The 26,337-nt window shown below is 45.2% G+C and overlaps 5 protein-coding genes across 10 annotated transcripts in view; 2 read left to right on the top strand and 3 right to left on the bottom strand.

Moving 5' to 3' along the window:
* The first annotated feature begins 386 nt into the window (after positions 1-386).
* Positions 387-4,793, top strand: LOC105458384 (trichohyalin-like). Of its 5 annotated transcripts, none has more exons than XM_011703650.1 (5): positions 387-528; positions 849-1,016; positions 1,195-2,733; positions 2,767-4,317; positions 4,495-4,793. In XM_011703650.1, exons 2-5 carry the CDS (start codon positions 853-855, stop codon positions 4,535-4,537), a joined length of 3,297 nt encoding a protein of 1,098 aa, XP_011701952.1. In that variant the 5' UTR covers positions 387-528; positions 849-852; the 3' UTR covers positions 4,538-4,793. The 5 variants fall into 5 exon arrangements, with proteins under 5 accessions (XP_011701952.1, XP_011701953.1, XP_011701951.1 ...); XM_011703651.1 differs by having other exon boundaries at positions 1,195-2,744; positions 2,778-4,317; XM_011703649.1 differs by having other exon boundaries at positions 852-1,016; positions 1,195-4,317.
* A 198-nt stretch (positions 4,794-4,991) lies between these two features.
* LOC105458383 (centrosomal protein of 162 kDa) lies at positions 4,992-11,454 on the bottom strand. Of its 2 annotated transcripts, none has more exons than XM_011703644.1 (6): positions 11,280-11,454; positions 10,823-11,107; positions 10,596-10,695; positions 6,942-10,516; positions 6,614-6,775; positions 4,992-6,520 (listed from the first exon to the last, which is right to left on the bottom strand). In XM_011703644.1, the coding sequence occupies exons 1-6, from the start codon at positions 11,316-11,318 to the stop codon at positions 6,296-6,298; spliced, it is 4,386 nt and encodes a 1,461-aa protein (XP_011701946.1). In that variant the 5' UTR covers positions 11,319-11,454; the 3' UTR covers positions 4,992-6,295. The 2 variants fall into 2 exon arrangements, with proteins under 2 accessions (XP_011701946.1, XP_011701947.1); XM_011703645.1 differs by having other exon boundaries at positions 6,954-10,516.
* Positions 11,455-13,194: 1,740 nt separating this feature from the next.
* LOC105458382 lies at positions 13,195-17,991 on the bottom strand. Its single transcript, XM_011703643.1, has 2 exons — positions 17,643-17,991; positions 13,195-15,293 (listed from the first exon to the last, which is right to left on the bottom strand). The coding sequence occupies exons 1-2, from the start codon at positions 17,763-17,765 to the stop codon at positions 13,743-13,745; spliced, it is 1,674 nt and encodes a 557-aa protein (XP_011701945.1). The 5' UTR covers positions 17,766-17,991; the 3' UTR covers positions 13,195-13,742.
* A 597-nt stretch (positions 17,992-18,588) lies between these two features.
* LOC105458379 (pre-mRNA-splicing factor SYF2) lies at positions 18,589-20,083 on the top strand. Its single transcript, XM_011703640.1, has 4 exons — positions 18,589-18,814; positions 19,010-19,150; positions 19,237-19,532; positions 19,618-20,083. Exons 1-4 carry the CDS (start codon positions 18,719-18,721, stop codon positions 19,781-19,783), a joined length of 699 nt encoding a protein of 232 aa, XP_011701942.1. The 5' UTR covers positions 18,589-18,718; the 3' UTR covers positions 19,784-20,083.
* Positions 20,079-26,337, bottom strand: part of LOC105458380 (TGF-beta-activated kinase 1 and MAP3K7-binding protein 3) — a 14,109-nt gene continuing 7,850 nt past the window's right edge. The window contains exons 3-11 of the mRNA XM_011703641.1: positions 25,380-25,518; positions 24,044-24,545; positions 22,947-23,321; positions 22,393-22,638; positions 21,610-21,761; positions 21,437-21,530; positions 21,075-21,353; positions 20,340-20,396; positions 20,079-20,234 (exon numbers count right to left, since the gene is read on the bottom strand). Coding sequence (XP_011701943.1) covers positions 20,209-20,234; positions 20,340-20,396; positions 21,075-21,353; positions 21,437-21,530; positions 21,610-21,761; positions 22,393-22,638; positions 22,947-23,321; positions 24,044-24,545; positions 25,380-25,487 — 1,839 coding nt within the window. The 5' untranslated portion in view covers positions 25,488-25,518 and the 3' untranslated portion in view covers positions 20,079-20,208. The remainder of the gene's footprint in view (positions 20,235-20,339; positions 20,397-21,074; positions 21,354-21,436; positions 21,531-21,609; positions 21,762-22,392; positions 22,639-22,946; positions 23,322-24,043; positions 24,546-25,379; positions 25,519-26,337) is intronic.

Raw genomic sequence — 26,337 nt, 5'->3', positions numbered from 1 at the left:
AATTAATCATTCAGCTATTATAAGCTCTGGTATCAAACGTACGTATTTAACATCTCTCAAATATCGGATTTATTGGATTGAAATGGACTTCGCTTAATAATCTTATCCAAATGCGACTCCGATCCTTTGAAATTAAGCTTGGACACGGTTTTAAAAGACACCCACGCGCGACCTCCGCCCCACAGACAACCCGATTCGCAATTTTCCAGCTGGTTAAACCAAATGCGTCGCGGTTTTCCAATCTTTCCGCTCGCAACATTGCTCGTTCGCGCTTTGTTCACGGACGATCTTCCGCGCTGGCGTATGGGGCACCATGTGGCCGCCGCTGATAAGCGGCGAATTGCGCTTTTATCGAATTACGAAGCAACTCCTGCGAGTATAAAAGCCGCTCCCTCGGGACGTCCGGCGTCAGCAGCTTTCCGGAGCACCGACGTGGAGCACTTCTCGCCGTAAGACTTGAAGAGCCCTTGCCGAGCCCTCTCGAAGTACCCTCGGAAAGCTTGGTCGCGACAGCCTTTAGTTCCTCAGGTATGACACTTCTTATTGTCGCGAGATATTCTCGAGTTATCGATGAAACCCGGCGCGGAAAAAAAACAATCTCTTTCACTCTAAATTTCAAAGTGGTATATTATATTAAACAAAAAAAAATAAAAAAAAGGCATCGTCACGTACGTTATATAACGTAAGGAAAGATCTTGATTTTGCTTCCTAGACTAATATACTGACACTAATACATTGTACCATTAATTTTCGATTTCCAAATTTTTTCGATTCAATTGACTTAATACGACGGGGATAGAATCGCTCTTTAATTAATTAGAAATAGTGCGAATCGCGATATTTTGCAGCAGGATGCGGCGTACGCGCCACGTAGTGCTGCCCGTGCGATCCTGGCAGTACATCGGACTTCTGATAGTATCGCTGGCGTGTCTGACACTAGGATTAGTGTCCAGGGATAGGGAAGGACATGCCGGTAGTCTCGCAGGTCCTGAACTCACGCATCGAGCTCCCCACGAGTATGAAATTAATTATTTTCCTTGCTAAAAGTCGTAAAAGCTTCTGGAATTGTACGCAGTGTATCTTTCTTAACTTAATTGCGCTCCTTGTTAAAGATATAAGAGAATCTCGCTTGCTTTTATAATCTGTTTTAAAATTGCTTGTTGCAAAGATTACAGTAGAGCCGATTATTTCTAGGGTGGACGCCTGTCCGAACTTGAGTCCTTTCGTCAAAAGCCCGATTGCCGAGCCGAAATTAGTTACAACACCGATTAACAATCCTGAATTGAAAGTATCTGAATCCAGAGCACCACCTACGTCTCAAAAATCCGTACTCTCACGATCTCTGAGTCTCGATCGCTTGTCTAGAAGCGATTCGCGGGAGATTAGAGAGCGACTGTTTAGAAACCGAGAGATAAGGACAACCGAGAGACTTTCAAGATCGAGGACTCGCGTATCCGACGACGAACGGTCCCTCGACCGTTTCCGAGAATCCCGATTTAGGACGATCGCGCAGTCCCGCGACGCCAGGAACTCATTCGATCCCGCCACTCGACTCTCTCGATCGCAGGATTTGTCCAATCGAGCAGTCGACCGCCGTTCTGCCGAGCAAAATTTCGAACGCCGTCTGGCCGAGCCTGCAAATTCCCGGCTTGAAAATCGTCGATCCACGGAACGGCGCGAGCTTAACGAAATCGCGCGACGGCAAAGTCGTGTCGATCGATCAGCGGTCCGGCGAGACTCTCTGAATCTTCAACGTCGTACGAGCGATTATCGCGACCGTAAATCACTCTCGGCGGAGCGACGAATCGATCGGCAAGAATCGCGCGATGCCCTGGCTGGTCGTCGCGAACACCGAGATCTGGCGCGAAATCGCGTCCCGAATCGAGCCGAGATACGCCAACGTAGCAGATCTGTCGAGCGACGTGTGTCAACCGAACGTCGGGACGCGGAACGATCGGATCGTCGCGAGGATCGTAGAAATCTCCTGAATCGTTCGGCAAGGTTCGCACGAGGGGATCTCGATCGCAACAATAATATGGATCGCCGAAATCGCGAACGGTCTCTGGAAAATCGCCACGCTCTTCTCGATCGCGTCGCTAATCAAGAACGTAGATCACGACTTTCGGTCGCTACTACCAGAGCTTCTCGTGGAGATCTTATTAAATCCGACGACCGTCGAACGTTGTCACGATCGATGGAACGTCTAACTGTCAACGATCCCAATCGCGAGACTCTTAGCAGACGAGTCAGATCGGTTGAATTCAACACCGAGAGATCCGGGGAGCGCACATTGTCCTCCGAACGTAGATCGTTGGTCCTCCGATCTATGGAACGTCGCGAAATAGATCACGCGGGACGTCGGAAAGCTGAGAGTCGTCTTGGCGATCGAAAATCCGTCGATCGAATGTCGCGAGTCCCGTCCGAGGACTTGCGCCGAGAAAGGATCAGTCGCTCGCAGAGGACCGTAAGCCGACGCGATTCGCGTGAAAACGCGGCAATCAGAGAGGATAGAGTGGCACGATCGCGTTACGATGTCGAGGAAATCGCGAGTCGGGAACGAAGAGAGAGATTCGCACGACCCTCCCGTTCGGTCGCTCGTAATTCGGTGGATCATCAGGAAATCACGAGAATCAGAGACTCCAGAGATTACAATCACAGATCGCGCGACTCTGCTGCAGCAGAACGACGGGATTCTATTCAGGAGCGGCGAGAAAGAACGAGTCGTTTGTACCAATCGCGCGAGGAACGAAAGATTGTTCTTCAGAGATCGCGCGAGGCTGAACGACGAGCGTCCGAACGAACGGTTTCGGATAGGCGAGTTTTGGAGCGACGAGTCGCTCTGGATTCGGCACGTCTCGATTCGCGAAGATCGTTGGAACGAAGAATCGACGACAGTTTGAAATCGCGCGAAGGATCCAGGTTGGCAGGTCGACGTTTGGAAATAAATCCGGAATCGCGAGTTTCTCGCGGAAGAATCCTAGAAAGCCAATCTACTCTCAACTCACGAAGATTGTCAGAGCGAAGGGTTGACGACAATTCAAAATCGCGCGAAGAATTTAGACTAGCAGATCGACGTTCGGAACGAAATCCGGAATCGCGAGTTTCTCGCGGAAGGATCTTAGAAAGGCGATCTGTCCTCGACTCGCGAAGATTATTGGAACGAAGAGTTGACGACAATTCGAAATCGCGCGAAGAATTTAGACTAGCAGATCGACGTTTGGAAAGAAACCCGGAATCACGAGTTTCTCGCGGAAGAATTCTGGAGAGGCAATCTACTCTCGCCTCGCGAAAATTGTCGGAACGAAGGGTTGACGATAATTTAAAATCGCGCGAAGAATTTAGACTAGCAGATCGACGTTCGGAACGAAATCTGGAATCGCGAGTTTCTCGTGGAAGGATTTTGGAAAGGCGATCTGTTCTCGACTCGCAAAGATTATCGGAGCGAAGGGTTAACGACAATTCGAAATCGCGCGAAGGATCCAGGCTGGCAGGTCAACGTTTGGAAAGAAATCCGGAATCGCAAGTTTCTCGCGGAAGAATCCTGGAAAGGCAATCTACTCTCGCCTCGCGAAGATTATTGGAGCGAAGGGTTGACGACAATTCGAAATCGCGCGAAGGATCCAGGCTGGCAGGTCAACGTTTGGAAAGAAACCCGGAATCGCGAGTTTCTCGCGGAAGAATCCTGGAAAAGCGTTCTGCCCTCGATTCACGAAGGATTCACGACAATTCGAGGTCGCGCGAAGAATCCAGGATGCAGGATCGCGTGGAACGGAATTCCGAATTGCGAAATTCGATCTCGATGCTCCCGGCAGAGCGTAAAGCGAATTCTAGAACAGCATCCCTCGAGACGCGAGCATTACTACGTTCGTCGGAAATGCAACGCGAGATCAGACGTCTCACGGAGCGTCGAGTGGCTCGATCAGAGAATCGACCTGCCGAGTTTCGTGAAAAAGAGCCCGTCAGGCACTTGCGCCAGAGATCAGCGAGGAACATCGAGGACTCATCGCGATTCTCTTCTCATCGCCAAGCTGTCCGTGTACCTGAACAAAATCGCGAACAACGAAGGTTGTCTGCCGAGAGGACGCTTGCTAGGACCGTAGATAACGAACGATTATCCGCAAAATGGGAACGCAATTTGCAGGACGCACGCGTTGAGAGAAATGTGCGAGCCAGAGCAAAAATCGTTCCTAACTCAATGAAGGACTATGAATCCTTCAAGTATCCTATGACCTACGAACTCATGAGGCAAGCTTTCGTTGTGGCATTATGTACCGTTTATGGATTTTCTCTCTATAATGGAAAAAAATCGTCCCTCGGGTAAGACACTAAAATTACTGGAATTTCTTAGATCACAAATAATAAAATATAGTTGTTATAATTTAGTTGTAAAAAAAATGTTGATTCTCAAAATAGATTTTCAATAATGATAAAAATAATTCTCAAAATGATATGAATAAAATAGAATTCTTAACATATATTGTAATATTCTTGCAGCAGCAACATAATGCAGCATGTGCAGCGCTTCGTAATTTGGTAAAATGAAGCGATAATCGGCTACCGAAAATTGGCTCCTGAAAATCGCTATTCTCTGGAATCTCTGCTTCTGTCGATCTTATTATTTTGTGAATTAAGATATTACGTTGCAATGTGTGTAATGTTCCCGACTTAGAAAATAGATTAAATACTTAGAATGTAGATTAATGTACAGCTCTCATATATACCCAGTAGAAATATGTATATCTAAGAAGATATATTTTGTGGGAAAATAAAATAGTTGCAGTCTCGTAGTTAAATTCGTCGAAATGAATAAATTCGTCGGAAATATTTTGTTTTCATTAATATTTCTTTTACTATTAAAAAAAAACGACTGATATATATACTTATATATCTTAGAACATATAATATATGTTCTAAGTTATATATATATATATATATAAAATTCCTCAGACATTATTTAACTCGATTAGTATCAGGAAATATTAATTAAAGCGTTTTTTTTACCTTACGTTATATCGCCGCCAGGAGAAATATCGATCCTTCGGCGAAAAGATTAAGTTTATTAAAGTTATAATTTTGGATTTTGTACATTGCGTGTGACAAGCTTAAGTCTATTTAGAAAACGAATTGTGATTGTGTGTGTGCTTCGACCGTAACCGAGTCTCAGGATGATAATAGTCTCCAAGAGTCTACAGAATTTAGGTTGAAAATACGAAAGATAGGCATGTTCTATGTTGCGTCTGATTACTCGCCCTTCAGTCTCGGTCACATCGATTTGTGCGGTGTGCTTGCGTTTTATAACGAACGCATACAGACAAGGCTACACTTTACGAGATCCACCAGCTAGGCTTGGCAACAATAGTAATAAATTAGAGTACTTACGATACGATACACATGATATAGTCGAGAGCGACTTCGACTTCGTTGATCGTGACGTGGAGTATTATCCGAAATAAATGTAGCGATTCATCTCTTATAACGCCTATATGTACAGCAAAGTTCCAAAAAAATTATCCGTAAAAAACTAGATATCATTTAAACTTTGGAAGAAATCCTTACGAGGATATTTTTACATATCTATTTTCTTTTTCCTCCGTCCAATTGTCATTGCTATACAGTTTATTATAAGAAGAAAACAAGCTACGGCAACATCGACTTGGAGAAACGTTGCAAGCAGCCATGTCATTTTATTCGCGGAGAGTCAATAAATAAATAAATAAATAAATAAATATCTAATCTTAAAAATGTACGACTTATTCTAAAAATTAATTTTTGATTCAATAAAATAGATTATACTAATAGCGGGCAGTGTTCCCAGACATTGCGCGCGCGTGGCAAGAAAATTGGCGACGGAGAGAGATTGGAAAAGATTGGTAATTCAATCGTACGTTCGTTCGTTATTATAGACATTAACGCTACCGCTAGTCACGCGGTAGCGTTTCTCTCTTTGGCAGTGATCCGAGCCTACCGAGTCATTCGCGAATTCTGTACTGATGGACGATCTCGCAGAACAAACGGCGTCACGGACGCAAGAAAGAAGATTGCGCATAAGTTCCTTTTCATCAAGTTCTGGAAGAGTCGATGGAAGTATCGACTGCATGTTTTGGCTGAGTGTCGCGAACGAACGCGTTTACGCACCTACGCCCCGACACTTAAATTACCTAATGCCTCTCTCGAATTATTTTAAGCTACATCGCGAATCTTACTCTTGTAAAAATTATCACAATATTCGATGACGAACCGATAACCACCAAATGCTGCGTGACTATTTAGAGACGATTTTTCGATTCAGCGATAATCAATGGACGTTAGCGATCTCTTGTAACATACCTAAGATATGATCGAGCTCCTGCCGGAAGTAGCAGAGCTGCCGATTCTTACCCTTCTCGTTTTTGCAGTCTTTGCACTGCGTGCGATTTCTCAGTAAGTCGCGAATTAACGTCTGTAGAGTCATCTCTCTGCTCTCGTGCCGTTGCTGGAGGATCGTGATCTTGTCCTGCAACAACTGCAATTGCTCCGTTCCCTGGAATAGAAATATTAACGATGATATTGTAACAGAAATGTCAAACGTCGATATCATTGAGCGTCTTAAAGGAATCGACTATCTTTCACGTACCGGCGTTGATAAGTACTTGACTTTCTCGGTCAGCGTCCTCACTTTACTCTCCAAATGCTCTCTTTCGGCCTTCAGCATGACCACCTGCTCCTTGTAGTCCCTGAACTTTTCGACCTGCTCTTTTAAGTGCGATATGATTGCTCCCTGAGTATTTAGCTGACCCTATGAATAATAAAAATTGTACAATAAATAAAAATTCCTAGTAGATATATTGAGATGTAAGCGAAAAGCGGAGGCTTGTTTGACTCAAAAGCTACTACTAACTTATTCTCGTGCAAAAACGATAAAAAAAAAACAAATGAAATGAAGCTCGCTAAGCTTTACAAACCTGCAACTTTACCACTTTAGAATCTCCGATCTTGACGCTGTACTCTTTCACAAGAGTGGCCATCTCCCGCTCGTGTTCCTCCTGTAAGAGATTCAAATCGTGCAACCTCTTGCTTTTCAGCGCCATGAAATCCTTGTTCATCTTGCTCAGCTCCTCCTTCAGAATATCGTTTTCGTTAGTCAATTTCTTTATAACTCCGTTCTTGCCGTTCTCCGTGTACTGCATCGGATCGTACAACTTCGGTGCCGACGACGACAATCTCTGCGAGTCGGACATGTGCCCGTTCTGATAGACATTCGAATTCTGATCGTTCCCTTCGCCGTTCCTCATTCCTCGGAACGCCTTATCGAAATCCATGCTTCTAAAGCTCCTACGATCGTTCAGCAGTTTCTCCCGCTCCTTCTGCAATCGCCGATTCGTCTTTTGGAGCTCCTGATACTCCTTGGTTATCTTCGACACCGCCTTGTCCTTGTTCGCGATCTCCAGCTTCAGGCCTCTTATGGTGGCGATGAGATGCGCGTCTTCCTTCGGATTTTGAGACTTCGGCCCAGCCTTCGTTTTCTGATCCTTCTTATCATCCACGGTTGAAGCTCTGTCGTCTTTCTTGTTTCCATTCTCCACGCTCTTGCTCTCGACGTATCTCATCGTCTGCGTGAACATGTCATTGCACACCTTGCGCTCCTTCGCGGTTGCCTCCAACAGTTTCGCCTCCAACTCCATCACCTGCGTCGCGTACTTCTCCTTCATGTCGGTGAACTTTTTCTGCAGGTCGACCAGATTCTGCTGCGCGATATTCTCCTTGGTTTTGATCTCGTTTTCGAGACTCGCTATTCTCTCCTCCAGAAGCTTCACCTTCTCGGAACCGATCTTCTCCTGTTCCGAGTTGGCGGTCAGTATGAGAGCCGAAACCGAGTCGGGATTCTTTCTCTTGAGTATACGCTCCAACTCGCGCACTTGTCTGTTAAGGTCCATGACTTTCTTGTTGTCCAGAATAACCTGATCCTTGAGTCGCTGGGTCAGCTGCTTCTCACGCTCGACGTGACTCTTGCTTATCCGTAATTTCTCGTGGAAATTCCCTTCTCTAACTCTGAGATCCAGCAGTTCCTTCTCCAAGGGCAATACATCCTGCTGAAACTTCTCGAGCTCCTGTTTAGTCACTCGCAACTGCTCCGACTTGGAGCTCAATTTGATACTCAGATCTTCTACCTGTTTCTTAAGTTCCAACTCCGTGGTGGACATCACTTGCAGCCGATCCGTGATAAAGTTATTCTTCGCTTTCAGCTGCTCCTTGAACATATCCAATTCGTCCGTGAGCAGACTGTTCTGTTGAATTAGATCGTCGTTCTTTAGCAGATAATCGGCATTCTTCTCCTTCAGCTTGGATACTTCGAGATTCAGCTTCAACGTCTCCTCCTGGAGATCCTTCACCCGATCGGCGAGCTGTTGCACGTCGTTTCCTTTCGATACCGTGCTCTTCTGCTTAGACTGCAAATTTTTCAATTCCTCTTGCATACGTTTCGTATCTTGCATCAGTTTCTTGTTCTCGGTCTCGTAAGCGCGGATCAGGCTTTCCTGCTTCTCCAGCTCCTGTTCCAAAAGAGGGATCCTCGTGTCGGTCTTGACGGGGATCTCCGCGCGCCTCTCGCTCAGAGAGAGCTCGTCGACTCGCGCCTTCAAGATTATGTTCTGCTTCCTCAAGGCAAACAGCTCTCCCTCGAAGGACGTACGCATGTCGTCAATTTGACTCTTGTAGAGCTTTGCCTCGGTCTCCAACTGTTGCTTCAGCAGCGCGTTCTTGTGTCTCTCCTCGCGACACAACATCTCCCAATCGTGTTTCATTGGAATCTGCTTCGAATCACCGGCGGCCATAAAATTCTTCCTGTAACTATCGGGTGATTTCAGGGATCCCTTGCACGCGGTTGGCAAGCTGGATGCGGACCCGACTTTAGCGGAATCCAGTTTTGATTTCAGGAACGAGCTGGGTTTCGGCGCGGCTTTGGGAATCGGTCGGGATTGCACTTTCGGCTTTACCGCCGATGACTTTCTGGAAATCGTGTTTACAGGTTTTTTAGACACGTCTAATGCTTTGTTAACCCTGAGATTTTCGAGGGATGCTGTCAGAGGAGGCTGGCATATCTGGTCGTAGCTCTTAGATTTGCAGAATTTTATCTCCTTCTTCGATTGTTTATTGCTCGGTGCACTGACTACGCGGTCGGTTTTGGGTAAGTCTATTGCTTTACTCGAAACACCGTGACCTTCTTCAGATACTTCTTGATGATGCATCTTCGAAGTCTTTGGTATGTTAACGGTATATGAATTTTCCGCTTGTATGTCAACCTTCATTTCTAAACGAGCAGATTTCTCGTACGGCGAATCTGCTTTCTCTGCTTTCTCCGCGTTCTCCTTCGTGACACTTTCACTTAACTTCTCAGCTATAAGTTTGGGTATTGCATCCGCGAATAATTCCAGCCTCGGCGTCAGTCCCACCGTGTACAGCTCATTTTCAGAATTAACTGCCTTTTCGTTAGCTTCCGTAACATTTTTATTGCCTTCTTTCTTCGCGACTTTCGATATCTTCTTCGATTCATTGTTGGAATGTTTCAAGACTGTTTTATTGCCTGACAGAGATTTCAGCGCCCCTTTATGCCGTCCTTCGCTCGCGCTGGAATCGCTCTCATTGATTTCATGATCCATGGGTGCACCGCTAATGGCCGGCCATTCTTTTTCCAATATCTCGGAAAATTCTTTTTCTGGAAACTCTGGGGTTTTGCCAGTAGCTAATTGGCCCTCCTTAGACGACACTACTTCGCCGTTAGTAGATTTCAAAAAGAGATCGTACATCGCATTAGGCTCTTTTGATTCCGGCTCCATTTTGTCTGTATTCTGCCCTTGAAGCAGCTTCAAGAAATGCGAGAAATCCTCCTGCCCGAAACTGGAGCTCGCCGACATCCCGCCCTCCGCCTTCTCCTTGGATCTTCTCAGCAGATCTTCGAAAAAATCCTTGTCCACGTCCGTAATCTCCTTCTGCAGATTCTCTTTCTCCATTTCAATTCTCTTCGCGATCTTCAGTTCCTCAGACTTGGAATGCCTCTCAATCGGGTCGTCCAAATCGGAACTACTCGATATCTCGACTCTCTGTTCCTCAAACTTTCGTCTTTGAAGCTCCAGCGTTTTCGGTGGTTTCAGATTTTCATAAACGACCTCGAATCCGGGGCTGTCCTCCCGTCTCCTGTCGTTTCTTGGACTCCTCTTTATTTTTTCTGTTTCTTTGTTCACCTCTTCCTCTATTAACTGAAAAATGTCAGCTTCCAATTGTCTCACTCTGTTCAAGCTGTCGTCTTGATTTTCTGGCACTAGAGTATCAGACTTGGATATACTTTTCGATAGAGTGTTACAATTTTTCCTGACTAGCTTCTCAGCTTCTTCCAACAACTCTTCCACGGACTTCTCCTCTTCGGTGGGATTCTTACTGGAACCACCGGATCTTGTACGTTCGGGATACGAGTTCGGACTTAATGCCCCGGCAATCTTGCTCATTTCCTCCAGGATACTGCCGATATCTTCGTCAGTGGCATCTGTACGAGACACGAGAGAAATTAGTCGAGTGCAAACTCTCAATTTGGAGAAAGCTTTACACATTACGTGAAAACTTACTTTCAAAGTCTGACGGATATTTGTCAAAAGCCGCAGATGCGAGTATGTCGCATAACGTGTCATCCTTGTCTTTCGCTTCTCCCTCGCTTTTGGACGTTGTCTAAAAATTATTCAAAGCAATGTGTGAGAAACGATAGAGAATAAAATCACTTGTGAATTAATATCGCTGTAAACGAGGAAAAATGTTTTGCCGAGGTATCAATATCACTCGTTTTATAAGCAGTTACCTTGCACATCCTCTCTCTCTCGAGGAACTCTTTCATCGAAGAGCTGACGTCCGACGAAGGGATGGGAGACTGCTTCGTCTTCGCGTCTGCATTCTTGGCACCCAGGACACCCAGACGCGTCTCGGGTCTCTTCAGCCACCACTTATCCAGCGTGGAGTCTCTCTTGTCGACCGACGACTGCTCGGCTTCCTTGGCGACTTTAGGTTTCTCCTTGATGCGCACCGAGTTCTCGCCGACGCTTAGACTTATAGAGGATCCCAAGGTGTCATCCTCCGTGGAGATTAACTAGAAGAAGCAGATTCGGCACACATAAAACTTCTCACTTGCTCTATTCTATGCGAGGGATTAAGTTACACGTCTGAAAAACTCGCGGGACGATCGACAATTCGACGACGGGTCGACGAATTTTAAGGTTAAGCGCGCGGCACGCGAGCGAATAACAGCGCGCGAAACTCACGTCTTCGATTCGCGGCGATTTCCTGGCGCCTGAAAACATCTCGCCCTCCCACAGCCGCAGTTAGATCAAATCAAACCACCGTGTACGACCGGTCATTCCTCACGAACCGCTTGACACCTGCCATACTTTTTGTTTGTTTGTTACCTGCAAACGCCAGTGTTGTTAGCCGAATCACCTTTTCGCGCATGCGCATTTGAGTGTGGCATCAATGCTGTACTAATGTCGAGACTTTTAAATTAAGGGTTCTGTCAGGCCCTTTTTGACGTTTCTATAAAAATTATATGACTTTTTTGAAAAATCAATAAGAACTATAAAATAATGAAGAAATTCTTTAAAAGAGACCAAAGATAAGCAATAGAAGATACTGATTTAATGATAAATAATTCTAACTCGTGGGTTAGTCAAAAATTCATTACAAGTCTGATTAAAGAATTCTCGTAATTAGTGTTAAAATCACAATAAAGTTTTTATCTTTTTAACGTTAATAATAATATAATAATAAAAGTATATTAATAATATAAATTGTTAAGAACCATCAAAATTAATTATATATATACATATATATCTTTGCAGAAAAAGTTTACAAGCTGTATAAACGTTTTGTAACGCTTTTAATATAAAGATTTACTAGCAATGTCAATAATTGTAAAACTAAAAATGTTAAACAAAACCGAGTGATTTTGCAAAACAAATATGGTTAATTATAATTAAATAAAAAGAAACATGTAATATGTCATTCTAGAGTTTAACGATTAAAATAAAAAATATATATCCTTCATTCCTCCAAATTTAATCCTAATTACACAATGTTTTCCTTTTTTTACAGCAATAAAAGTCGCAATTGTTAACGGCGAAACGTAATTAGAAAATTAGAAATATTTTTTTTTTTTTCGAAACATTTTATTGCTGTTTATTAATTTGCCGTGTCCACTTCATAACATTTTCATTTAATATTACATATTACATAGGTAGAGTTTTTCGGAAGAGAAGAGAGAAGTACGACGGGATCGGGACGGTCCTCAATCATTGCAATTGCATATAATTTACACGTATATGTAATTATATAATTAACATTTATTAATCTGTTAAATGATATGAGAAAGATATATCTACCGTATAACAGTAACTATTTCTTTATTTGTGTATCGACAGACAGATAATTCAGAGAAACACTTTGCAACAATAATTGGGATTGCATGAACTTATGCAGTTAATACATGACATAACTACTATGAAAAAGACAATTCAATGACATAACATGATATTAATTCAATTTAATTTTCAATGATGTAACAATGCTAGAAAAATAGATGGTGTGTAATCAAGTTACTTAACAAATTCATCGTCATGCTCACCGCGTACGTCCAATATGTCGATTAATACATATCGGATAAACATAAAATCCGAATGTATAATACAATTGTAATGTAAACATGTGTCTACAAATTTCTTTTTTACGCAGCGTGATGCAATTCTTTCCAACGGAACAATCGTCTAAACATGGAGACCGTAAATATTAATATATAAAATTCCGATGTAGCGCGGTAGAAAGATTAATTTTCAATTATTAAGTCCGTTGACTTGGATAACTTGGAGTCCTCCAAAGAATCGGTCGCTATTTTCATACACATATCACATGTTTTCATCGAATATCGACATATAATATATATCTCTTGTCTCTCATAAAATATATATCTCTATCTCTATATTATAATTACTTCTCAATCTTTGAAGGCGACTTGTGATTTTCTACATAATATCTTAAGCGTATGTTGCAACAATTGTCATAGGTTAACATATTTAAATCAGCAAATAAGATCTAAGTATGCACATGATATATATAATATAATATATACATATATAGTATATATATGTTGTAGTATATAATATATATAATATGTAATATAATATACATAATATATATCCATATATGTATATCGCTTACATAAATCATATAGTAAAGATAATAACGAGTAGTATTAAATTTAAGTTCATTATGTACATAAGGAATTTGCTATATCCCGTTTACCCTTGCACTTGATAAAACCTTAATAAAACTGTCAAAAAAAAAGTCAACGATCAAATAGCTAATGTCGATATTCCAAAAAAAGTATATATTATATACGAACTTGGTCAAATTTTTAGGGACAGGCACGTTTTGATCTATCATCCCTTATTCTTAGAATAGAAAATGTCCAAATTTAAACAAAAGCACTTTCAATTTTGTAAGCGAAATATTCGAAAGAAAAAGATTAGAAGAATTGCAAATTGAAAGATATATGTACATATATGCACATCATGTACAATCACAAAGATTTCTTAATTCTTTGTGCATTTTTCACACTTCGTCGCGAAGTGTCCTGGTCTTCTATTCGAACAGAGATATCTAGAAGATATCTTAATCCTTCGAACAATCTTCAGACAGCTCGTGGACTTCATGTTTCTCGAGAATTCGGGAAGAGATCAATCGTAGTAACACGCATGCAATCTAAACAGCTCCTTGTTCATAAAGCTGACATTACACGACTCGCAGTAATGCTTGATGTTTTCGGATACCTTCAGCATCGGTGATTTCTTCGCGCTCTTGTTGACCATCAGCTTCCTCGTCTGCAGTCTCTTCATCGACCACTCCATATAGTCGCTCTTCCTCGTCTTGCCGTTCCTCAGATACGCGTCCTGACTTCGCAGGTACTTCGGCGAACAGTTCGCCGAGGAGAACCGATACTTCTTCGTCTTCAGCCTGTTGTTCTTCATGACGTGGGAGAGCGATCTACGCTCGGCCAACTGGAATTGATCTTGAAATTGCGACCTGAAATAGTCATCTCGCAGAGTGACGTCATTGTCGCTCGTCATTGCTTCGATCTTCGCGGGTAAAGCGGCGAATCCGCTCGATAATTGTGGCGCCGAGTCGGTAGTCGTTTCGCTGACAAGCACCGTCACTTCCAAATTGTCTACAGTCTCCTGCTTTATCTCGAAGTTCAGAGCATTCGATGCACTCCCGTCTTTCGAGTGCAATCTCGAGCCCTGCTCATCTTGCTCATTCTTGCGCCTCTTCGCGCGATGCTCCGCGATCTTCCTCATCTTTGGCTCCTGATAATCCACAACGTTCTTCCTCGGCCTTAAGTTGCGTCCCTCGGACTCGTCTGTCTGCTCCACTTTGATCTGCCGCACCAGCTCGAAGTCCGCGGCGGGTGTCGTCTCGGAAACGTTCGACTTTGTCAACGCGGATGGTCCCGGATTGACACTCGATATTCTCTTCTTATTAGACGTATAGTTCACCAGATTTTTCCTGGGCCTCAAGTTCCGCACTATTGTGCTCCTGGCAATCGTCTGACTCTTAGGGGACGCTTCGAGTCTACCGTGAGAATGATTCCGCGTTTCCGGAGAGGAGGCTACGTTATCTTTGGTACTCGTATCTGTGGCCAGTGGACGATCTCGCGCGTTCTCGACGGCGTTCTCGACACGCGGCAGACGATTCTGCGGGCAATCCGGGAACACCGACTGCGTAAAGGGACTCCGCTTAAACAGCTCCAACCGTGCGGCGGCGGTGTCCTCGAGGGTCCTCTTCCGCGAAACGTCCGCAACCCTACCGGATCTGGGCGTCTGTCCTTCGTAATTCTGGCAGAGCCCTGCTGTGGTTCGCCTCGGTCTGCTTTGGTCCTTCTTATCACAGCAACAACGGTAGCGCGAGAACGCCGCGTACGTCAGCCCGTCGTGAATGCCACCGGCCCGGAACGCCACCGAGTTCATCGAGTTAATGTAGTCGATGTTCTCCACCAACGGCTCCAGCTCGTACACGTCGTAGTCGAGCGGCTCCGCTTTGATCTTCATGTTCTCGATGTGCACCATCGGCACGCCGACTTTCTCCCTGCCGCCACCCTTCCGCATCCACGACAGCTGACTCTTGAGCGCCGCGTCCGTCTTCAGGCAGTCCACGTAGAACTTGTGGAATTCCTCCAACTTGTAGCTGCACCGATGGCACATTTGCTTCGGCAGTAGATCCATCTCGTGTACCTGGGGAACGCATAGTAAACACGAAATCAGAAGGATCTGCGAGCTACGAGTTTCTCGGAGGATCAGTCACCGGTCGAGGAGGTCGGTGCTCGACGAGTTCATTCGATTCGATCTTTCAAGAATGCTCTTTTACGACCTTTTATAAATTAGAAATTAGCTCTGTGCCGGAAATAATTAATATAATTGTAAATTCAAGTCGATTTTGGCAAATGTAAAATTCTCAAAGATTTACATTTTCATGTTTTTTGCAAGGATTAAAAAACAATCGTGCGCTTTTTTTGTTACACCAAACACCTCGATTATTGCGGAATTGTTGACGGGATGCAATCCCATTTGCAAAATCCCGAGCAGCCGTGGGATTAAACTGTCGAATTGCAGGGAGAGAAAGAGAGGAATAAACGAGTGTGCGTCGTCGCCCGAGGTAGATATACATACGTATGACGAATGACATGCCATACAAGGTTGGAAACTTCCGTTCATTAACATTATCGCTCCCACCGGTCACCCTCGTTAATTGCTTCAGAACGGTTTCATACATAATTGCGAACGAGACACATTTAATTAGTTATTTGGAGTTTGCGATTGACTGGCGAACAGATTTTTTTCTAGATATATATTTTATCCTACTCTTCTCTTTTTACAATATTTTTAATATATAATACAAAAATACAACTACAAATGTAAAGCACATTTCACACGATGCAGTGAATTTCAGCGAAATGACAAATGCAATATTAAGTTACAAATATTTTTTACACACAATTTATCGCGGTTTCGAATTGTTTATTCTTTTCTGTTATAAGTCACGTATATGTGATAAAATTTAATTATTAACTCGATTGACTAACTCGAAGATATCGTATCTCACATGATTGTCTCTCAATTACTTAATTTGAAAAATAATGTTATTATGTAATTCTGAAACGTGAAAATAAATTAACTTACTGATTCTGTGTCTAAATGAAAATATAGCCATTAAAAGTATTTACAAAGACTTAAAAAAAAATAATACATTAATTTTTTTTTCACATTAAAAAAACTTCTGTTACAATCTTTTCAATGGGGGATAATTATTCTTTTTATTACATATTTCCATACATATTTATTATAACTAATATATGTAGAGTCAAGTGAATTATGATTGTCTTATAAATCTTCTTATTACACATTTTCACATATTTATTATAATTAATATATGGTTTATCAAAATGATTAAGGTACTCAGCAATTTTGAAAAGAAATTTTTTATTAAATGTCTGTTGAATTGAATTAATTTTTTTAAAATCTATCATTGAGAAAGATGTTTCAATCATCTTGACGTAGACGATACATTTTGTTATATGTTTATATCATAATAAATACGATAAATACATCAAATTATGTGCGCATTTCAAATTGCATAATTGAAGAAACGTCAGGTTTTTATTCTAGCTCTAACGCATCGAAAAAGAAGAAAAATCGAATTTACATTTTAAAAGAAAAATAAAAGAACGCAGAAAAAAAATGAAAAAAAAATCCAAAAAGAAACGAGAGTGATTCGAAAGACCGCCAATCTGTAAAATCTGTCGAGAAAAAAAAAATCACCGCGGGAAACTTATGAAATCATTCGAATCCCTCCCTCTCTCACTTTTTCGAATGACGCAATGTAATCCGCGCTTTCGACATTTTTATTTAGCGCGCAAAACCGAGGATAACCTCACTTCTCGCAAATCGATAGTCTTGCCAAAAGAAAAGGGGGAAAAAAAAGCCAAGAATTCATCCCCGTGAGGAAACCACGACGTCCACACGTGATCGGCGACGCGTGGCCCGCGCCGCACACAAAGGATACCCCCGTCCGACCCTCCCTCCCCCCACACCCCGCGGGACTTGCGGTATTCTCTTTCCGCCACTTGGCAATCTCGGCATGTATGCGAACGCGGAAGTTCCTTTTTTCCGTCGCATTTTGCAACAAAATAGATGTAGACGAATTGGAGCGTTGAATAGGGAGAGAACGAAGAGGGAGGCTCTCGCAAAGAAAGCGCGCGTGGAGCGCGGCTAATAAAGAGAACGGACCGCGCGTTTCGTAACGATGCGAGGTGGATGGCGGAAGGGAGGGAGGAGGGTTGCGCTTTAATGCTGTTGTGCAAGGACGAGGAGAGTGCACGCGAGTGAGGCACGCGGGCGCGTACCCTCCGATTGGAGAAGGGAGCCGCGAAAGGGAAGCGCGCTGGAAAGAAACGAAGAGGAGGCGAAGGCGGAGGAGGAGGAGGAGGAGAGGGCGCGAAAAAAGGAGTACGTGTGCGAGCGAGCGGACGAACGGAAGGGAGGGAGAGGGGGGGAGAGAGAGAGAGAGAAAGCGTAATGACGTACCATGATCGGCAACACGGCGTTGATTTTCCGTACGTGATTCTCGCTCTCGTCGAAGATGTTGATCGAGATGCCCGATTGCTGGCCGCAGAGGCGGCACACGCGGCTCGACTCGAGGGTCTCCATGCTGCCGCGCACTCCAGAGTCGCGATCGCTGCCCTCGGCTCGACTCGATCTCGCCACGCTTCTCCTCGTCCGCTACTCTACTCTCCGCGCGCGCGTCGCCTCGCCAAGGCAAGCACAGCCCTCTCTCGCGCGCCGCGACGACGTCGAACGCGCGCGCTCCTCTCCTCAGCTCTCTCGCAGCTCTCGCTTTATCCGGCTGACCGCCTCGGCTCGGCCTCGCTCCGCTCCGTTGTCTCCGCGGCGCGCGCGCCCAGCCCTGCACCCGTACCCGTGTGCGCTCGCGCTCGCGTGCGTCCGCGCCCTACCCGCGGAAATCCAGAAAAGCTCACGGAAAAGCAAAGAGAGAGAGAAAGAGAGGAAATTGGTGGGAGTGGAAGAGGACGAGAGAGAGGGAGGTGTTCGTGATTAAATCGCGACCCGCGCGAGAGCCGCGGCCGGTACGTGGCCGGAACGTGGATCGACCGGACTGGACGGAAACTGGCGCGAACGGCGCTGGTAATCCTCCGGCTTCGGAGGCACCCGCACGCGAGCGCGCGAGATCGATCCGATCTTCCTCGTCACACGACATATACGTACGAGAGAAATGTGACCTTCGCTGATAACGCGCTTCTCTCTTTTATACTCGTGACGTCTGAGTGAGATCTGTCAACGGGAATCGATAATAGCCAAACGGCGAAGAGGGTTGACTGTATCGACGGTTGATCAACGATCGATTTTCCGCGCGGCTCTATTCTATAGGGTTCGTACTTATCTACCGGGAGATAAACGTGACCAAGTAGTTCTACGTCCGCATCTAAGGAACGTAGATGGCGTCCCGCCACGAAAACGCGAGCACTCTTCTCTCTCTTCGCGACTCCGAATACTCCGATTTTGACAAGTAGTCGCCATCTTCCCGTGTTGACATTGGTTGGTCCCGCGCGAGCTTGGAAAATCGTGTCTCCTTCTGCTTCACGATGGACGACGCGGCGCCGAGTGCGTCGTCCGGGCAATCCGCGACGGCGAAGTACGAGGAAAGGATAAAGCGATTCAGAGAACTCCACGCCAAGAGGGTGAGTTAATATAGATAACCTGTCGAGAGGTTGCATGAAGATTTTCATCGAGGCCTTTTAAACTGCTTATTTCTTTCTTTTATTTACAAGTTTTTTTAATCACTAAGCGTGTATGTATATATATATATATATATATATACTTGCTGTTGGAATTTATCCTCGCGATTTGTCTATAGCACATGATTGATTTAACAGAACGAGGCCAGAATGCAGAATCACAAGGAAGTCGTGGAGGAGGATAAGAGGAACAAGCTGCCTGCCAATTGGGAGTCCCGCAAGAGACAGGCCGAATGGATAACGCAGGACGAGGCCGCCAGGAAGGAGGCAGAAGCTAAGGTACCAAGATCGATCATATTTTCCTTTTTTTTTTAACCAAATGTACGAAAATTATTTGAATGCTGTGTACTTAATTTATTTTTCAGGGTGAAGACTATGAGCGGAAAAAATTACTGAGCATCGATGCCACCGAAGCAGAGAGAATAGCCAGGAAGAAGAGAAGCAAACAAAATCCCGACCCAGGCTTCTCGGACTACGAACAAGCGGCGGTACGTTCTTACAACAGACAGGTGAAGAACATCAAGCCGAACATGGAGATGTACGAAGAAGCGAAGGAGAAGCTAGGCCCTGCCTTTTACGGCGACCCGAATACGATATTGCACGGCTTGCACGAGGACAAGAAGGAAGCGGTAGATAAAATGGTCACCAATCTAGAGAAGCAGTAAGTAACGTTTACGATCCTGTGAAAATTGCGCAATCTTGACGAGATTCGGACTTATCTTTTTTTTTCTCTCTTAATTTTGCAGAATCGCGAAACGGGAGAAGTACAGCAGGCGCAGAATGCACAACGACGACGCGGATATTGATTACATCAACGAGCGTAACGCCAAGTTCAATCAGAAACTGGAGAGATTCTACGGCGAGTATACACGGGAAACGAAGCTAAACTTGGAGAGGGGTACGGCTATATAACGGGAGAACATTGTTGTAATTATCACAAATACTTGTATTTTACGTATTACATAATCTTTTATACAAATAAGAAAATCTGTAGAGAGAGAAAAAGAATTTCGCGATGTTCAATCGAATGTACCTTTGGTCGTTCTCACGCGATGCGCACATTATTCTGCGATTACGAAATTCGGACGATCCGTAGAAATTGCTTTCGAGAAAAGAGAAATGTAATCGCCAGAAAAACGGGGAAAACTATTCAACGAGTCTAATAACGCGCGTGCACTAAACGTAAATAAAAAATTAAGTTAAATTATTACATTAGTCACATATGTGTTCTATTACAATCGCTTAGCTCCTACAAAATTTGTTCATTTAATTTAAATAATAATTCTTTTTTTATATGTATGTACAGCTCTTTGAAAAAACTTCTAATTCAGTTCGCATCATACCACCCAACTGTGCACTATATCTGGAAAAGTAATACAATCGCGATTATTTTTGCAGATAGTGTAAATAGCTGTTTGCGAAATATTAATCCCGTTTGAACATTAGCATCGATATAAAGTATACTCACGCCGTGGCGAAAAGTTATGGTGATGCGTTACTCGTATATGAATATCTTGCGTCTCCCCTGAAAATTTCAGACTACTTTAGCATCGCTGCAAATTTAAGCGAAATAACATTACATAATTCGTCAGGCATAAAATTCCTTTCCTTACCTTGAGTTAACCCCAAAGATGATACATTTTGCCGGGAAATATCAATGCTACATCAACGACGTTAATAGCTTAGAAATATTATACATATAAGAGAAATATGGCCATAAATGGGACGTTAATTTTTATCGTGCGATATAAAAGTCAACAATGCACGCACGCACACACACAAACATCAAACAAACCAACGAGAACAGTGTCGCGAATTCTACTCTCCTTTATTATGCTTAATTAACATGATTAATATAATTAATCATAATTAAGTACATAATTTTTATAACGTAGTTACAACACTCTCACACTCTCTCCATTAAAGTTTTTCTAAAAAAATATACGATAGGATAAAAAATATATCACTTTAATTCGAGCGCTTCATGGCGTTATCAAAATCCAGTCGATTAATGTAATCGCGGGAGACACGAGTCTTCACACAAGTCTCTTCGTGAAGGAACATAACAAAAGTCGGCATGCTGTTAGGGCGACAAGTTGTATTATTTCGTGTGATTGGAGCAACACACATTCGGTTCACTATATTCACTACGACGACAACGAGGTCGACGGCAATTCTCTCGCCGGTTTGCCGGGGCTTATACCTGCACTGCCGCGGTTCAACAGTCTCGGCATGTCGCACCCCTCGCACTTGTTCATCAGTGGATGATTGTCGAAGGTGCACATGGTGCAGGCCCACGAAGGCTCGTCCCGCTCCTCCCGGTCGTTGTCACTCGTGATCGTCGTCGACTGCTCCGGCCGCCACGCCGGCGGTTGACTCGGTAGACGCGGCGGCGGTTGCGACTGGTTCGGCAGTCTCGTCGGCAACGACTGGCCGGTATAAATGCCCTGATAAAACTCCTCGTTCGTCTCGCCCAATGGTACTGTGAAAAGTACGGAAGTTATTCGCTACGAGAGTCGCGAGTGACTAACTTCGTGCGCGATAACGTGATAGGAAACGGAATACCTCGTCTGTCTGACCATTGATCGACCTCATCAGCCAATCTGTCGCACTCGACCTGCAGCATGTATATCTCGCTCCTCAGCTTTCTCTTCAGCTCCTGCGAAAATCACGCATTGAGATACGTATGCACAAAAAAAAAAGATGTCGATCATCGTTTTCCCCGCGACCGCACGTACTTGGGGCGACACCGAGGGATCCACCGGTCGGGCTAATGCCTGCACCTCCTTCTTCATCGCTTCGAGTCGTCCCTTCTCGACCCTTAGCTCCCTGGCGAGCCTCTCCTTCCTAGCCAGCTGCTCGGCGACTAATTTCTTCTGGTGCTCCTCCACTGAAAAATTCCAACGACTATTTTAGTTGGCATATACACCCGCGATACGAGCCGGACGGTTTCAGAGCTTACTTCAATCACGTCGACGGCTTTCTATTTCTACTTTGTCGCGAATTGATGACTCATTACTTTTATCGTATTTATCGCCTTTATTAGGACTTTATCGATCGCGGCGATAACGGATTAGATACAAGAGAGTTTTAGCAGCTGTCGGATCTGCGTCGTAGATTGACGTTGTCCGCAGCATTATCGCGCTCTTTGATGGCGGACAGTAAAAAAAAAAAATAAAAAGAAAAAGCGAAAGGCCTTCGCGAGCCATGTACGCCGTTTAGCGTAACGGCGTCCAGGAAACGCGTCGATAGCGCGCGGACTCTCGCGATCAGAAAAACCGGATCAGGTGGTCCGCGTAGTTGTAACCGCGGGCGCGCGCGGCTATGTATAGCCCGGAGCGTGGGGTCAGGAATGCGTAAATATCGTTCTCGGCGTTGCGTGCGTGGGCGTAGTACGTGCGACCGAGTGACTTCCAGGTAAATATACACGTGCGCGCAATTCTGCAAGAGCGGGCGAAAGCGACGGCGAGGACGCGCGTCGTCGTCCCGTTTTCCAACTCGATCCGATGGGGCATTTTCACCTTGGCACAACGGCGATTGATTCCGATCGGAAGCTGTGTGATCCCCGAGGGAGGAGGTGGAGGTGGTAGCGACGGCGAGAGGAGGCGCGACGCCGCTGCTCGCCGTGGGTCCGGACGGCGGCGTCGTCGGAAGGCTGCAACCTGGGACTCCGACATTCGTCGTCGGCGGAGGTATGGAGGGTGTACTCGGCGCGCTCATCGTCGTCGTGGGCCTTGGCAATTGGCTCGGCGTTTCTGGCGGAAGTTCTGAAAACGATATGGGCAAACCCGTATATCCCGCGTGTTAATTTTAGTAATAAATTCTTCTCGACGAGTACAGAGAGATTTATATTCTTAATTTTATTGAACTGTAAATTTTACTAGAATTAGAATCAGATGTCTGGGAACACCCCGTGTATATACACGCCCACACGACACTCCGTGTTTCATATTACATCACAGTGTCTATATAAATATCATACACATTTTCTTCCTCAATAAAACTCAATTCTTTCTAAAATATAAATCTCTTGTATCTGAATATTATATTGTTTTAAATTAAAAAAAACATATACCAGGCGACCGTAGTGGGCTTTGGGCCCACGGCGGCAGTATGAATGGCTTAGCCATCGGCGGTCTGATTCTCGCCGCCGCCACGCTACCGACGTTTCCAGGACCGATGCTGATCTGCAGGCGGCTCTGAAAGCCACGCGGGTCCAAGGACGAGGTCGAGTAAGTCAGGCTTGATCCTTCTGACCTGATATCGATCGGGGGTTGCGGCTCGGAGGAGGGCGGCCGGAGGGTCAGGCTGACCGACGTGTAACTTCGCGTGTGATCGATTTGCGCCTCAGACTTTCCGATGGCTAACAGAGGCTCGGCGTAATGAGGTCGCGGCACGACGACGAGGTCGCTTCGTTTACAGGCGCCGATTGTCGGTACCGTTCGAAAATCTGCCGATATAAAATCACGATTAGACAATCTTTCTTAAAAAAAAAAAATATATATATATATATCCGCTAAATCTCACGAACAATTTTAGAGTCGATAAATGAAAATAAAAGAAGTCGACGGTGTATGATCGAAGTCAACTTGTAGACTGGTCCGTCTGAGCGAATGGTGATTGCGACAGGAGCTTATGAGCGCAATTAAAATGAATTGTCTCTAATAACCTCCATAATAAACAAGCGCGCCGCAAGAGATCAAGTTTCTGGTCTTCCGAGAAGAGCGTATGACGTTGCTATACAATCCCCTTTCGCTTTTAATTGTTCTTCTACATCCTATCCTATCGCTTTCTATTATTAGTCATCACGAGCGAAATATTATCATTCCACAAACTCTTTTAATTTAATACTATTGTAATCCAATTCTTCGTCTGTATGCTGCTTGATCATATCACATATTTAACGCTTGATATTAATGTATAAATATTGTGAAAATTTACATCGTACAGTCGCTGTGGGTGGTTTTTTAAAATACCTCTTCCGAAAAACAGTTTATGTTACTTTCAACTTTTATAAATCTCGTTTGATACCCGTGCTTATTTTTTAATTAAACATTAATTCGAGAAAAATACGCGAAAATCTCCGCTTTACAACCTCGGGATGTTCAGCGTTAAATAGTGCGAATACAACATCAATTCCAGCAAGGAGACAACATCGTCCGTCTTCCGTACCGCGATTGCCCGCGGGACTGCAGGCGACGTTGACGTTGAGCTCGAAGCCGGACGGCGCGTTGCTACCGTTGCTGTTGCTATTGACGGTGCAGCCGTCGTCGAAGAAACCGCGTGACGTGCAGGCAGCCGGCGCGGACGAGGGGGTGACGATGCCGCTGGATGATGCCGGCGTCGCGGCCACGGCGACAGCCGCAGCGTTGCGGGTGCAGCCTACGAGGGGGTAGCGACGGGTCATACCGATGTCCAACGACGCCGGTCGATGGGGACGCCCGACGCTGACGTTGCTCGCGACCGTTTGATTCATCGTACAGCAATGCTGCTGCGACGGGAGTTGTTGCTCTCGTTGTAGCTGTTGTTGTTGTTGTTGTTGCGATTGCGGTTGCTGCGGCTGTAACGGCTGCACCCCGACAGAGGGGGCAGGGGGTGGAAACGCGCCCGGTGACGGACGGGACTCCTGAGTGGCCCGCAGGCTTCTCGCGCATGTCTCCCGGTCGTGACTGTTCTGCAACGCACACGTATCTGGGGTCAGCCGCCGATTGTCCCCGACGTCGATTTCCAATTTAGGAGACAGGCCGCGGGACACGTGGTGTCCCGAGCCCGCGTTTCTCTTCCGAGGACCGCCTTCCGAAAGGAACGCGTCGCGCGATCGCTTACATTTAATCGCTCATATTAAACGCGTGTCTGCTATGGAAGGACTTATATGTAATGTTCCAGAATATTAAAACCGGATATTCCTTCTGACTGTAATCTCCTTGGCTGCGATTTTTCATCGATATAAAAAACGTCATCGCATCTTTAGAATTTTTAGTATTGCAGGAACTGTTTTGCTAACAAGTTTGTAATTTAAAATTCTATTTTGTGAAGTCCAGCCAATTAATTGCAGAATGTGATTTTGTCATTTGTTTCCTTCCCTGAAATTTAACATACTTGAACATTAGCGTCGAAGGAAGACTATAATGGTTTTCAAATTGATTAATTCAAATGTGAAAGGAACATCCGGTGATTCTGGGAGGACCGACACACTTAAACAACAGGTACACACAGGTTCCACGCTCGTGCAAATGGTTCTAGCGATGCATGGCACAGGCGAGGAGGGCGAGAGACGCGAGGGTATAGAGGAGACATGATTATTAGTCCTTGTTAAATCACGCACGTCGCGTTGCAGGCACCGGCAGTTAGGATCGTTATTGCAGCGACTATAGGGACGACGAGTTAGTTCAGCGAGTCTCTCTCTCTTTCTCTCTTTATCGAGAGTCTCGAGAAAAGAAGAGGGCCGAGGCGGAGGTTCGATATTTAATAGGGCCACACTCCTGACGGACAAAGGCCACCTGTATACCTGGGCGATGCACTGGGAGACGACGTGATCAGGGAGCGCGGGGAACTGCTGCTTCAGCTCGTGGAACAGCTGCATGATAGTGATGTTAGAGCAGTGACACTCCCCCATCGTGGGCCCCCATCCTCCTGGCAGGGCCTACCTGCAGGTGCCAGGTATATCATCGTTACATGTCGTCGTCGGTCCACCGATACAAGGTGGTCGGGATCGCCTGGTGGCTATCCCGATAATTTACGCTAATAACGCGCTGACGCGCGCCAAGATGTAACCGCCGCCCCGTCTCTCTCTCTCGCGATACGGCCGTAATATCGTCGCGATGACGAGAGAACGAGCCAAGAGCGCTCGTAATAACGCGATCCGGAAGCTTTCCCAGAAACGTGGATATTTTATAATTCATTGGATCACGCCGAGTTGGGCCGCATCCAGATCGAACGCTCCGCCGCCGCGCCGTCGATTCTGTCTCGAGGGGCGATCTCGGGCGACGTCGAGCGCGAGATGCCGTGCCGCGGGTGAGAATTATCGCGGTAATCGGCGATAGACTCACGATGATAACCATGACCATGTGCGACGGAAGGGAGGAAAGAGAGAGAACGAGAGAGCGATCGTGGAACCTGGCAACCGGAAAATATGTAAAGAGCGACGTGCACGTAGCGCACGTTATTTCTTTTTCGGGGGCGACTTCGGCAGGTGCGACGCGTTACTCTTGAAACTTGGATCCTCCTTTCGCCCCTTCGTCGTGCCAAGCAGGAAAGACGGAAGCTTTTCCACTCCCTCCCTCCTCTCTCTCTCTCTCTCTCTCTCTCTCTCTCTCTTTTCTCGTACTAGTAATGCAGATGAATCTCACGAATATCGTGTATCGCCCGAGATACATATAAAATTCCGCCCGCTACAATTTCAAGCGCCGGGGCAAATGCGCGAATTCTATGGTAACGCAGCAGAATAGAGAAGCGGCGGCAGAAAA

The sequence above is a fragment of the Wasmannia auropunctata genome, unplaced genomic scaffold (assembly GCF_000956235.1).
Source record: "Wasmannia auropunctata unplaced genomic scaffold, wasmannia.A_1.0 LD334538.1, whole genome shotgun sequence".
In the NCBI taxonomy this organism is placed as follows: Eukaryota; Metazoa; Arthropoda; class Insecta; order Hymenoptera; family Formicidae; genus Wasmannia; species Wasmannia auropunctata.
This window is presented reverse-complemented; position numbering and strand designations above follow the sequence as displayed.